The sequence below is a fragment of the Aulonocara stuartgranti genome, assembly GCF_965226115.1.
Source record: "Aulonocara stuartgranti genome assembly, chromosome: 3".
Taxonomy (NCBI): domain Eukaryota; kingdom Metazoa; phylum Chordata; class Actinopteri; order Cichliformes; family Cichlidae; genus Aulonocara; species Aulonocara stuartgranti.
The window spans coordinates 40,009,637-40,023,492 of NC_138941.1; the positions used below are offsets into that span (position 1 = coordinate 40,009,637).

The 13,856-nt window shown below is 37.9% G+C and overlaps 2 protein-coding genes across 3 annotated transcripts; one reads left to right on the top strand and one right to left on the bottom strand.

Moving 5' to 3' along the window:
- Positions 1 to 688: 688 nt before the first annotated feature.
- Positions 689 to 9,664, bottom strand: LOC309703227 (uncharacterized protein). Of its 2 annotated transcripts, XM_082527946.1 has the most exons (13): positions 9,608 to 9,664; positions 8,222 to 8,348; positions 8,032 to 8,128; positions 7,556 to 7,686; positions 7,362 to 7,432; positions 6,369 to 6,494; positions 6,181 to 6,276; positions 5,965 to 6,093; positions 5,757 to 5,885; positions 5,629 to 5,663; positions 5,442 to 5,476; positions 2,246 to 4,737; positions 689 to 1,001 (listed from the first exon to the last, which is right to left on the bottom strand). In XM_082527946.1, the coding sequence occupies exons 2-12, from the start codon at positions 8,277 to 8,279 to the stop codon at positions 3,839 to 3,841; spliced, it is 1,806 nt and encodes a 601-aa protein (XP_082384072.1). In that variant the 5' UTR covers positions 8,280 to 8,348; positions 9,608 to 9,664; the 3' UTR covers positions 689 to 1,001; positions 2,246 to 3,838. The 2 variants fall into 2 exon arrangements, with proteins under 2 accessions (XP_082384072.1, XP_082384073.1); XM_082527947.1 differs by lacking the exon at positions 9,608 to 9,664 and having other exon boundaries at positions 7,556 to 7,607; positions 8,222 to 8,336.
- LOC309703245 (E3 ubiquitin-protein ligase-like) lies at positions 9,639 to 13,013 on the top strand. The gene is made up of 5 exons (XM_082527979.1): positions 9,639 to 9,761; positions 10,945 to 11,065; positions 11,370 to 11,458; positions 11,894 to 12,064; positions 12,174 to 13,013. The coding sequence occupies exons 2-5, from the start codon at positions 10,969 to 10,971 to the stop codon at positions 12,627 to 12,629; spliced, it is 813 nt and encodes a 270-aa protein (XP_082384105.1). The 5' UTR covers positions 9,639 to 9,761; positions 10,945 to 10,968; the 3' UTR covers positions 12,630 to 13,013.
- Positions 13,014 to 13,856: the final 843 nt, after the last annotated feature.

Here is a 13,856-nt window from a genome sequence, read left to right on the forward strand (position 1 = left end):
TTCGGGTTACTACACAGTACACCAGTAAAAACAAATACTTTTATGCAATTTTCTTTTATGCCCATTTCTGGGAAACACTGCTGCTGTATGCTGAAATGTATATAGTAATATATAGTGTATAATATATATAGTGATATATACTGGGGGACAATACTTTTTACATTTTAAGGTATCTTTGCTCTCATAGCCTGCTTCAACACTAATATTCCTACAGAATATGTTTTATCCCCATCAGCACTCATCTGTTGTTGCATGTGTGTTTGTCAGTGAGTGCTGTGGAAGCTGAGACACTCATTCTGTGTTAAATGAAGAGACTAGAGTTGAAGTTCAGCCGGCTTTGTTGACTTAGAAACCAAAAACACAGCCAAAATGATGAGCTCATGAGATTATAATTACCAGGAAATTCCACTGAACATGCAACGTTCTGTCAAAACAGCCACATTGATTCCAGCTGTGAGGGTGTTTACTTGATAAGATTCCCGATGAGATCATTCATGCTTTCTGCTTTGCAGGCAGCACTTGCCTTTCCTCTGTTTAATAACAATCTTTAAGAAAGTTTCATCAGCTGCATTGTGTTTCCACCACAATATCTGTCAGAAAGCAGAAAACGTACACTTATTTAATGCATTTAATGTTAATTTGTCTTATTTCTTTCCTGAAGACCTCCATATATACTTACAGACAAGGATGCATTGAAGAGCACAGTTTTATTTTATACAACAATAAAAGCTGATTATTTTCAAACATGAGCATATTATTGGATTATTGTCACTTTTTATAAACAGTCTATATACAAAGCAACTTGCAAACAGTGGCTGAAGTGCAAGCAGCAGTGGCAGCTGAAGCCATCGGTGGAGATGATCTCAGTCAAGGCTTCAGTCCTCCAGGAACCTTCATCACCATGTGGATGACAGACATGTGCTGGATTCCATATTCAGACAACTTTGTCTCAGATCCATCCAACATCTTATCTGTAAATATCAGCCGCAGAGCTTCCTCTCCTGCGCGCACACACACACACACACACACACACACACACACACACACACACACACACACACACACACACACACACACACAGAGTAAATACCATTTTAATACATGCATTTTAATAGGCACATACACAGAGATGTATTAGATTACTAGCCCACATTTAGAACAGAATCAGAAAGGGTTTTATTGCCAGATGTTGTGAAGGTTTACAACATTATGAAATTGCTTCGGTACTTAGTGCAAAACATACTATAAAACAAACACTTAAATAAACATAAAAATTAAAAGTGCTGAGCAAATAGATATATACATAAATGCAGGTGATGATCAGCGCAAAAATGGAGCAGATGCAGAGAACACAGTAGAGCAACATATGGTTATTGTTCATGAGTCCAAGAGCAGAGGGGAAGAAACTGTTCTTATGGCGAAAGGTTCTGGTCCGATTGGACCAGAGCCTCCTGCCTGAGGGGAGCAGGTCAAACAGACTGTGTCCAGGGTGAGAAGGGTCAGTAGTGATCCGAGCTCCACGCCCCAGTGTCCTGGAGGTATACAGCTCCTGCAGAGACCTACTCTGCAGGTCTATTAAGTAATGTACTTAAAGTTGGACTTGCTTGTTACTAGACTGAGTTTCCACATTATGTGCTTTATCTCCAAAGGTTGATCCAGTTCATCTGGACGTAGCGTTTTCAGTGGAACAATGGGCTGGGAGGTCAGTTCCTTCATCATCAGTTCCTTCGAACTGACCTTCCAGCCCATTGTTCCTTCACTGAGCTGGTTTCAGTCATTATGCAAATGCACTGTTTATAAGACTGGGAAACCTGCAGTCAGCTGAGACTGAAGAAGTCACTTGGATGAGTGACAAAACGTTTCTCCCACTGAAAACACTACGTTCAGATTAACAGAATCAACCTTTGGAGATTTACTTACCTGGATGATTGAGCATGCATCAAGACATATGTGCTTTATCCTTCTACTTCATCTCATTTACTCCCTTTACAATATTTTAAAGAAAAGTACCTAAAACTGCTGCTTGAATAGACCTAGCAGAGCCGGAGCAATATACTAATACAGTAATGTTAAAGAAAAAAAGCTTGTCGTTGTGCATAATGTAGTCTACTTTCACTTTTGATTCTTCAGTTTACTAAAAGAAAAACAACATTTTAAACGCTACTATGAGTGCTTTCATCAGCCACGGGCTACGTGGTGTCACATGATGTAAGTAATGGAAGTCTTAATGTCTCAGTGCATTTACCTGCGGTCTCCGGAAGCCTTTGACTTATTTTTTCCTTCAGCTGTTTCACTGTCATGTTCTGAAACTGCTCGTCAGTGTTGCACAGGTCAATCATCATCTTCTCACCCCGTAGTCCATGAACTACAACCTGGTAGATCTTTCCCATTACGTGCTGGTTTCTGTGCCCCTGGTTTTGCTCTCGCAGTGCCTGTTGATGAAACTAATAATGACACTTTAGTTTCTTCTTTGGGTTCATCAGAGGGCTCACGAAACTTTCACTTTCATTTAGATAATTGTTTTTGTCGCTACTCATGAGACTTCTTATCTTTTACAATCAGCACCTCTTTAAAAAAAACTGTCAAATATATGTTGATGTTTCCTCAAAAGTGTAAATTAAAATATTTTAAAAAAAAAAAGTTTTTAATATTTAACAGTGTTTGCTATAAAAAGGTTAATCACTGAGTTTATTCTTAGAGTTTATGGTCGTCATTATAGTTCCTGTGCAGCACTCAGCATGTAACAGCCTAAATTACCAAGTGTGTGAATGTGATTCTTTATTAGACGTTTCCCTAACTGGAAATCTAAACTGATATCTCAGTTTATGATGAGAGCAGGGCGTGTTTATTTACCTGCTGTTCCTCTTTAACACGCATCTCATTAAAAATCACTGCAAATATTATTTATCAGTTCCATTATAAAACAACATGTACCATGTTCAACATCTTGACTGACTGTGGGGAAAAGTATGGTGGCCCTGAGAGGTCAAACTTACTAAACCCAAAGGAAACGACAGCTAATAGAAAATGCTGCAAAAAGCACACAAACCACAGCAGAGGTAGAAAAAACAGAATGGACACGAAGCTGGAAAAAACATGTCAAAAAATGCCAAAAAGCACATGTGAATCATATTGTTAGCGCACAAGTTATCTTGGACACAAGTGAATCTTTCACTTTTTCAGCACCTCTCAGCACAGTCCATCATATGTTTGAGTTTCTGTCACTCCTTCAGTTGTTGTGATGCATCTGACCTCTCAGGGCGACATTACAAAGATGTGTGTTTGAGATCTTCTGCAAGTAAATTTTTCTAACACAAATGCACAAAATGTCATTAAAGCAACGGTCCCAAACCCTTTTTTTTTTTTGCACCACGGACCCATCGGGCAATATTTTAATGGACCGGCCTCTGAGCTGTCACAGATAAATACAACAAAATAAAACCATTACTGGTACCAAAAGATATATTCATAACACACGGGAAAAGGCCCAAGGAAACTGACTTAATGATAAAACATTAAAAAATAACAATAAAACCCCTGAAAACCATAAATTTCACCCCTGAGCCTCAACTCTTGCGACCTGGTACCAAACTACTCACGGACCGGTACCGGTCTGTGGCCCGGGCGTTGGGGACCGTTTCATTAAAGAATTTACTGAACGTTTTAAATACATACACAGTTTGTTAGTGATTTATTTGGATTTACAGAGAACATGTGTAGAGGCCCAAAATGGGAAAACTATGATTTGCAGATAAATAGTAAATAAGGAAGACATTGACATGTAACAAGGTAAACAAATGCATTCCTGATCACAGTTTACCAATCACAATTAACAACATCACCTCCAAGGCTCTTTTATTATATTTTTTTTCTCTGTCACGCTTGCAGTTTGTTGTTGCTTGTGTTTGGTCTTGAGTTTGCTGTCTGTAGTAACAACGTGCTGTTCTTTCATATTGTTGCTGTTTAAGGTATTTACATTTCTGCCCTGATTTACTGAGTTTTTATAATTAGAGGCTTCATTGATTGTACGGTGACTCTTGGAGTAGTTTGTTGGGTTCATGACTGAAGAACAGTAACAACTACAAATCCTTTTATCAGCAGCAGAGACAGAACCGTTCCCTCCCCGTCTAACAGACCTGCTGTTTCCTCGTATTGATGCTTCTTTTAGTTCCTCCTTCTTCTTTTCCTCAGCTTTAGTCTCTCCAGGTTTCTCTCTATTTCTTCCTGGGCTACTCCTTGGTTTACTTGTTTTTGTTCCAGTCTCAGTATCAGTGTCGTCCCTAACTTCCCAGAAAGTGTCTTGTCTTGTCTTTTGGGAATTACTGTTTTGCTGAGTCTCGTAAATTTTCCGTGTTCTCAAATGTTCTGTTTTGCTGATATGAGGATACATGTGTGCCTTTGTATTTGAATCAAGCCACTGCACAACTGCTTTAATTCTTATTCCTATGTCAGTTGTTTTGTTTATCCGTGCTGCTCTTTGGTTTGGCTGTTTATCCGGTTCTCCATTAAAGTTCATCAGTTCTCCCAAAATTCCATCATCACGACAGCTTTTTGGCAAATCACCATTGTAGCCCTTTAAAATGTCCTTCCCTTTGTCATTATATCTCTCTGGTTGATAATGAGGAAAAGCAGTGTCCCCTCTGTGTGTCTCACGACTCCTTCCTTCAGCCTTGACGTCTGAATGTGCACACTGAGTCTCGTGATCACTTCCTTCAGTCTTTGGAGCTTCTTTGCTCACTTTGAACATAAAAACGGAAGATTAGTAAAACACAGAAAGATCAATGACTAATCTGTCTTTGGAGAAGAGATTATTGCTCTCATGGCATTTATTATGAATGTCATCATTTTTGCATCAGTCTGATATGTGTGTGGCAAAACAACTGGCACTCCATAAAAAAAAAAAAAAAAGCTGTATTAAGTGACATTTGGCTTTTAGGAAATTAATATTTTAGGCAAACTGGCCAATCAATTGTGTAAAAAACAGTTAAATCAGTTTGTGTTACTGATTAATTTTCTGATTTGTACATTAGTGTTCTTCAAAACACTGAAAGAACTTAAAACTGAAACAAAAACAACCAGTACTTCTTTAAAGCATGCAGTTTTGGCTCCTCCTACAGGTCAAAAATAATTCTTCAGATACTCTTAATATTATTTTTATCTACAAGCTTTTGGGAAACACTTCTTAAGTATGCTAGTAAGACAACTTTTACATTTTTACACTCTTTGCACTACATCTAAGTCTAGTGAAATAATGTCACCTTCAATTTCAATCAAATTTAATGTTATTTATTTGTCTCCAAATCACAACAACAGTTGACTCGATGCACTTAATATATTAAGGTAAAGATTACAGTATTCTTTTCTTGGTGGGTTAACCATTTCAAATAAATTATAATTATGAATTAAAAAAAATTATAAGAGGTGATCTTAAGCAAACTTACCTTTCCTGTACAGGAGGATGTAAGCTGTAGAAGACCTGTTATGAGGAATTATGAGAAAGACGCCATCAAACGTCATCAAAAGTCAACCAGCTGAATAATGTGAACTCCAGCTGCTTCATGTCAGACATTACATGGTTCTAGCTCAGGAAATATTCCTCATGTGGCATTAAACAAAATCAGTGTTTACCTCAGTGGGTTTTCTTTAGCAAAAAATAGTTTGACCTGAAAAATGAAAAATAATAATAAATTAACGACTTAATGTCATGTTGTTAAACACTTAACTGTCTGAGGACTTGTCAAATTATGCTCCCTTACACTTTCAACACGTCCATCATTGAAGCTGTACCACTGCCCATTTTCATATGATTTGATTTCTGCGGTGTAGTGTCCTCCTGTGAGACTGCCAAAGTGGTTAACCACGGCGTAGAGCTCATAAGTACATTTCTGGAGAGAAGGAAATAAAACAAAGTCATTAAATTTAAAAGATAAAAGTTAAAACATGTTGCTGTTCTCTCTTAAATACCTCCATGTGTAAAGTTTGAGGCACATCAGCTTTGCAGTGAAGCTTGACGTAGCGCCTCAGCTTGTAGTCAAAGGTAAATCTCTTTAGCAGGAGGGTCAGAACATCTGGATGTTGAGTTATCTCCCATTTCTAGGACACAACATAAAAACAACTACATGAACCAGAGGCATTCATCTTTTGTGATAAAAACTTTAAGAGATCAGAGTCATCACTCACAATGTCTGCATTTTGCTTTTCATCACAGCGGCTGCAGTATATCTGGTCATCACCAGATACTTGTTGTAACTCAAAGAAAGCTTCGAGTCCTTGCTCCTGCAAACCATGAAGATTTTATGTAAAACAGATTGCTCTCTTAACATTTTGAAAATATATACCCTTGATTTTAATGAAAGAAAATTCAGTACCACATTGTAGGTTTTATATCTTGAATCTTCCACCATTAGTGGCAGAATCCAAAAGAAGCTCCTGGAATCGTTCTTCATGTCGCACTTACAGCATGTTGTCCTGTGATTCAGCTCTCCTTTAAAGATCTGGACACAAAAAAAGTACAATTGTTGCTGTGCACCCATGTAATCAGAGACACTGTTAGAGCTATACTGCACTGACAAAAGCATTTTGTTAGAATAAAGTACAATAATTTGTGAGGCCTACTGCTACATCTACTCTTAGATTGCAAATAAATAACTCATTTGGCTTATTAATCAAAAAAGTAATTTCTGCTAATTTTTTCTGCTTTTTTGTAAAACGGGAAATGTGAAAGTTCATGGATTAAATATTAGAATTAAAACTATCATTTTGATTAAAGACATTGTGCATGCTGTTAAAGTCATTATCACATGGTGGCGCTCTAAATAATTTGTTAAGCATTGTATAAATGAACTTTTAACCTGTCAACACTCACTGGAACATAAAAAACAGTCTGTATAGAATCACCAACATATATTTTTTTTAAAAAGATTTCTTTTTAAACTTTTTCCTCCTTGGAAGTTAAACTTCTACCACCATCTGCACTGCTTCGTAAATCTGCATGCAGAATTCAAAAGACTTTGACTATGTTTCCCTCTCTTATATTGTCTCGGGTAAATCTAAGTATTTTAATCTTTACACTTTAACTCAACTAATGCACATATTTGAAAAAGTATATGTACTTTTTCAAATATGTACATATAGTGATTTTTACTCAACTACCCAGACACATGTTTATGGTTTAAGAACCTACATAAAAAAATCAGATTCTTTATTTTCCAAAAGACGCTTTTAACACTGATTAGCAGACAGCTACAGCTGGTGCCTGCTGTGCTGTACCTTGTACACGTGTACCTAGATATTTTCAAATTTCAGCACTGATTAATGAACACTGTGCCCTTAAAGTAAACAGAGCTGTATATTGGTCGCACCTTGGAAGCGTCTTGGCTCGTCATACACAAAATCTTCTCAAAATACTCAGCAGCATCACGTTGTTCAAATACTGAAGATCAGGGAGACAGAAGAGGACGCAAAATTATTACCAGAGCACCAGTAATAATATATTTGTTACGGCATTTCAAATGCACACACAGAATAATGAGACATGTCAAATAAACCATCTTACCATCTGTGATGCCCAGCTTCTCTGTGATGTTACGTGTTTCGGCCAATTGTTTCTGTAAATCATCAAACAGCTTTCTCAGCTCTGAGTCAACAATTGGTGAGTCTTTTCTGCCACGCTGGTGATCTGGACTGCTTAATATGTAACCAGGAAACAAAGGTAATGTGATTAAAAATCTTTATATTTCCACTTACACCTAAGACGTATTAACTCCTGGAAGAAATACACTTTCACATCAATCTGACACTTCTGTTAAATAAAAGAAAAACTTCATCTTGTTTCTTAAAACTGAGTAAAAGAAAACAAAAAACATTTTCTGTGATACTCTACGTTTCTGATTTATTCTGATTTTCCTACATTTCTTCTTTTTTTCTTTCCCATGCATCCAGGCTTTATGCTAACTTATGACAGCTGTGCTCATCTCCTCAAGACAACAAAGCCACATTTAAAAACATCCCAAATAAAGTTTTTTTTCAAACCTTTTCAAAGCGGTGCGAAAGTTTTCTGTCATGAAAAGCACCTGAAGCACGCTGTTCAGGTAACATGTAAGACCTGGACTCTTGAGGCCATAATAATCTAAAAGGTAAGTCAATGAGGGTAAGGAATATAAGTCACACACCATTTAATCAGAGCCACATGCTTTAAGCTGCTGCATTTTATACTACTTACCTGCAACAGGAAGGCTTTTTAGTTTCTTTCTGAACCTTGACACGAGGGAGTGATTCATCCTGATGTCTGTCTGATGTGTGTCGGCATTTTCACTCCTGAGCTTTACTGTCAGATGCTTGGGTTCATTCTGTTGAAGGATATTAGATACAGCAGAAGTTAGAGCAGGAGAGTCAAACACAATGGTCGGGGGCCACACTTGACCCGGTAAAGATGCCAATCCAGCCAAATAGATGGCTTTGGAAAATTAGTAGAAAAGCATAGACATTAAGAAGCTTTTAAGAAGTTTTTCACCTGATAAAAACCTTCCCTGTGGCCATTCATACTGAGCCAGAAATAGTTAATTAATAGATAACAGTTGTGTGTAAAGTGTTGTTGAAATTGCGCTTCTTTTTTCTTATGATAACATATCTCAGGTTTGCATTGTGTAGTTAAACTTCTTTACACTGACAGTAGGGGGAGCTTAACTGGTCTGGCCCACTTAAAATTAAAGTTTGCTGTATGTGGCCCAGGATGTAAAGTGAGTTTGACATTCCAGAAATTGAGGATAACCAGAAAGGCACCAACAAACATTCAGAGTTTGGCATTAACAACATGAAAGCACGGATCCATCCTGCCGTATATCCACAGTTACAGCTGCTGGTGGTGTACAGTGGACCATTCCTGATGACTGCTTCCAGCAGGATAACTCACTGTGTTAGCTCAAATCCTCTCAAAATGTTTTCTTTTAACATTAAAATTAGTTCAGTACTCAAATGACCTCCACAGTCACCAGATGTCAATCCAACACATCAAGTTTAGGATGTGATGTCAGAGTCATGGATGTGCGGCAGACACATCTGCAACAGCTGTGTGACGCTGTCGCGTCTGCCTCCTCTCGTTTGTTCTGTTTTCTCTCTTCCTGCAATAACGTCACTGTACTGTGTTATGTGGCTTCCTTAAATAAAGCTCGTTAAAGTAAAGTTGAGCTGGTAATAATAAAGCAACATTATAAATACGATACTTTTACGGTTTGTAGTAGCTACAGGTTTCTTTGGTAATGTGCTATCATTACAAATGTGCTATAAGTAAAATAACCTTGAAACGTCTGATTTTCGAAATCGATTTAAATTCAAATTTAAATTGTAAACCCTTTAAATTTGAATGAATGCGTCCACAGTAACAGTCTGTGTCTCGAGTGTTATTGAAGCATGCTGCCGCCTCTTAGCCGTGCTTACCCGCCTTCGGGGGGTCATAAAACAGACCATTCAAGCAACAGTAAAACAATCACAGCTTCAGTATAAAGTACCAAACGCACTGACGCTATAACCCGTAAGTCCAGACAGCAATAATGATGATGTTTTCTAACGGTGAGTAGTAAAAAGGGAGGGTAAACAGGAGAGTACTCACCGTGCAGCCTATCTGATTTACCGACCTCAGCAAACTTTCACTTTCGATGCCGTAGCGACGCTGAACGAGGAAGTGCGACAGAGAGGAGGTGCGACAGACACACAAGGACCCACCGCTGGAAGTACACACAGACCCTGGAGACTCGTGATTCCTGGTAAATTTAATATTTATTTGAATACTTAAATCAAACTAGGGAGTTACTTGTGTGGATGTCCTACTTCTGGCTGAGCGTTAAAATAAAAGCGGAAGTCTTTAAAACTGCTAGAGCTGTGCCAGCAAGCGAAGACATAACATTTCTCCCTTTAACAAATCGCCTGTTAATATCTTCAGTTTATCCACTTAAATAACTACGAAGCCTCCTTCAAGTTTAAGTTTATATTATTTTAAAATATTACATAAAATGTTGTGGACATGTGTACTACTTTGTAATAACAATCTCATAAGAAAGAGAAACGTTAACGTTCTGTAATAAAGTTAAAGGCAGCTGGAACTTCACTGAGTGACTCGCCACACCTCACAGGAGGTTTTTAAATAAGTTGTTTTAAGACTGAGAGCTTCTGGATTCAAAACCCTTCACGTTTTAAGTACTCTTTGTAAGGGACACACATAAGCTGAAACATATATATTTTTATGGTTATTTAACTGAAACTCAGCACACAAGCCTTTATCTGGGAGTGAAACAGAGACCATGAACACACTGAATCTTTTCTAGCATTGTGCAAACTTTCATCTAGGATGAAAGTGGAAAATTCCTCCAGTAAAACTCCAGCCATATGAGGAGTCTTCAAAAACCTGGACTGATGCAAGAAAACATTAACAACCATTCACTGTATTAAGTCCAAGAAAGACAATAAGAAGACCATACAGTGACACCAACCACAAATGACATGAATGCATCTTCAAAAGCAAATAAAGTTTATAAAAACAAGTCAAATTGTACTGTTCCACTTCATAAAGGCTCTGCACTTATTCTGGTGCTGTGAAGTGCTTGAAATCTGAATCACTAAAACTACTCATTATTCAGCAGCAAATAACTACTTAACTACTACTTATTTTTATTAGTTTGTTGTTAAAGAAATATTTGCATGTAAACAAAAACTGAAATCCGAGACTCCTATTTTAATTTGACAGCAGTTTGAGGTTGTAGGGTGTAAATCTCTAGTTTTTTATGTGTTGGTTCATTTCCCTCTTGAAAAGGTGAACCATCAGCACACTGAAGATGTGTATTAGACAGCATTCATCCTCCTTTCAGTCCAAACTCCTATCTTGTGAGAATGACAGTCATTATGTTTGGTCTGTATGCAGGCTGACATGTTAATATAAATCTTATGTTACAGTATTTGTAGTGCTGGATCCCCAGAATGAGCATTCGAGGACAGGATCAGGTGGAGAAGAAATACGACCCTCTAGACACCACCCTGAAGTTTGTCAACAGGGAGGATGACTTGGATTCATCATGTAAGATTTGTTTTATTTTTTCTGAATATAATTTATATTTGGTGTTTTGTTTCTGTTGTGGAAGCAGCAGCTGGACTCCAGCACAGACCAGAGCAGGCATCAAAGACAGATATGATGGTGATTAAGTCAGACACAGTATAAAAGGAGGAGTGGAGATAGAAAGCAGCTTACATGATGCACTCTGTGTGGGATTTGTTGGATTTGGATGTGTAGAGGGGTAGCTTGACATGTAAATCTAGTTTGACTTTGTTTCCTCTCTAAACCAGTAACATGTTTGATTTGTTGTTGTTAACTCCCTCCTCAGGTGATGACTCTCTCAGAGCAGAGATGTCCTGCGGCCACGCTGTCACTCCTGAATCTCTCACACGTTGGTGTCGCTCCCTGCTGGATGAGGTATGTCGTGTCTTTGTAGCCCTTTACTTTTTCTTGTAAATAAAGTTTCATGTTTAATTTGGTTAACAGTGGTGCAACAAAGTTCTATTTAAGTTTTGAGCTCTGTTAAAATAAATCTTTTTTTTAGCTAAAATTATTATACAAATGTTACCTTTTAGGTCAAGATCCTGCTTTTTTATAAATTGTTTAAGCTAAATAGTTGGGTACTACTGGTATAAGGAATTTCAAGGAATAAGTTACTTTTATAAAAGGTTATCATTGTGTGTTTGTCAGATTTGATTGTGAAAATAGCCAGTAGCTTATTAGATATAAATGTAACAAAGTACTATTACCGGTATAATTATTATAATTAAAGTAAGAGCCTTGAAGATTTGGACTTCAGTTCTTAGTTATTTCTCTAATTATACAGTGAGTCTTTTTTGTTGTTGTTTTCAGGGGAATTACAAATTCAGATGTCCGGCTTTAGTGGACGGCACCAAGCAGTGTAATAAAGAGTGGTCGTACCAGGAGGTGCGCAGACTGGCTGATCTGACTGTGGAGGAAATGCAGCACTTTGAAGAGAGCATGGCCCGTCTGGCTCTTGCAGACCACTGTGAGGTTCAGCCAGTAAGTGATTTATGGTTATTATTGTGACCTTTCAGCTTATTTCACTTTGATAAAATTGTTTAAATTTGAGGTCTCTTTCTTTTCTTTAAAACACTGTTTCCCACATCAGTGTCCTCAGTGTAAAACAGATGTAGAGAGGAAGGATCTGTCCAACCTGTGTGTCCAGTGTGTCGTATGCACAGCTGATCAGAAGAAGAAATACCAGTTCTGCTGGCAGTGTCTGAAACCATGGAAGGGTTCAGGCCTTCGATCTGACCGCTGTGACAATGATGGCTGTGAGAACAAGGACCTGCAACTCATGCAGACGTGTAAAACCATTGATCTGCCTGAGGTGGAGGGGGTCACCAGCTGCCCTGCCATCAGACTCTGTCCTACATGTGGCATGAGGGTGGAGCATACCACAGAACACTGCAAAAATATCAAATGTCCTCGCTGCAAAATGGAGTTCTGTTTTGTCTGCCTGAAACTGAAGCGTGAATGTTCACAGACTAGTTCACCATTCAGAATCTGCCCCAGTGGGGTCGCGCCAAGGCAGACCTCCATCCCTGTGTGGAGCAAAACATGAAAACAAGACAAATGAACAATTTAAGAGAATGTTTATATTTTCCTTCAACGTTTTAACAATTGTTGATATCAAAAAAAACTATGTTGCGTATCTCAGCTCCAAAAGACACCTCTATTTTGTCAGCCTTTGTTTCTCTGCCTACTACTGGCTGAACTTTAAATTGCCCAACAAGAGACTGTTCTCTTCTGTAAGTCACTAACTGTGCAGAGAGATCATTATACATCTTTTACTCAAACATGTCTGTGAATATGAAATATGAATACATTTTTATCAGCACTCAGTTTATTACAAATGAAATCTTAGCATCATGCATCAGGTCTTCTTGTGAGACAAAATGTTAGCCTGTAGTTTAAGCGTAATGTGAAAAATAAAGAACTTATAAAAAGTGCTGCATTTCTTCTGTTTTGTATCAACATGCACATAGTGGATCAGTAGCTCCTAAATTATAAGCATTAAACAAAATGATTGATTAGAAAGAAATCAAAGGAGAGCTTTGTATTATATTAGTGATTGATGAGTAAAAATCTGGATCACAGGATATTATTTATACTAGTTAGCACTTGTATTTCATAGAGGAAACAAAATCATCCATTATAGAGATTCTGAATTTGTAAATTCTATTGTCCAATCTTGTGCACAGAAATATTCATGACATCACTTTTTCTCAGAAGAAACTAACCGATCTTAAACAAGCCAGCCAAGAACAAAGAACACCAGACTGGCTGACTTTGCTGCTGTGTTTTGTTCACCATCATATAATCTTGTTGTGTCTTTACACTTAACACCTTCTTCCCATAATGGTTTTTCTCCTTTGGACAAATTTATCACCTTCCTTTCCTCACCTCTTTTTTCACTTCCCTGGTCCGTCTCTCTTGCAGCTGTTTTTCTGCCAGAAAAACTGGCAAAAGTTTTTGGAACTTGTTTGTATCCTTTTTTCTTTTTTTTTTAGTTTGTTTTGCATGCATTGCGTAGTGAGGAAAATACACAACAATGTCACTGAGGGGGTCAGTTCGTTTTTACGTTTCCTTGTGCCAAAAAAAATCCTCTGTCAGTTTGGATTTACTTATTTGCTCTTGCCACTGCGTCAATCACAACCTTGAACTTTCCAAGTCCTAAACTACAAGTATACTGCCGTCACTTGTGTTCAGGGGGTTGACATGAGGGAGGGCAGTATACTGTCGCATGAGTGATTTTGTGACTCCCAGAAAACCAGCCAACCCTGTGTGG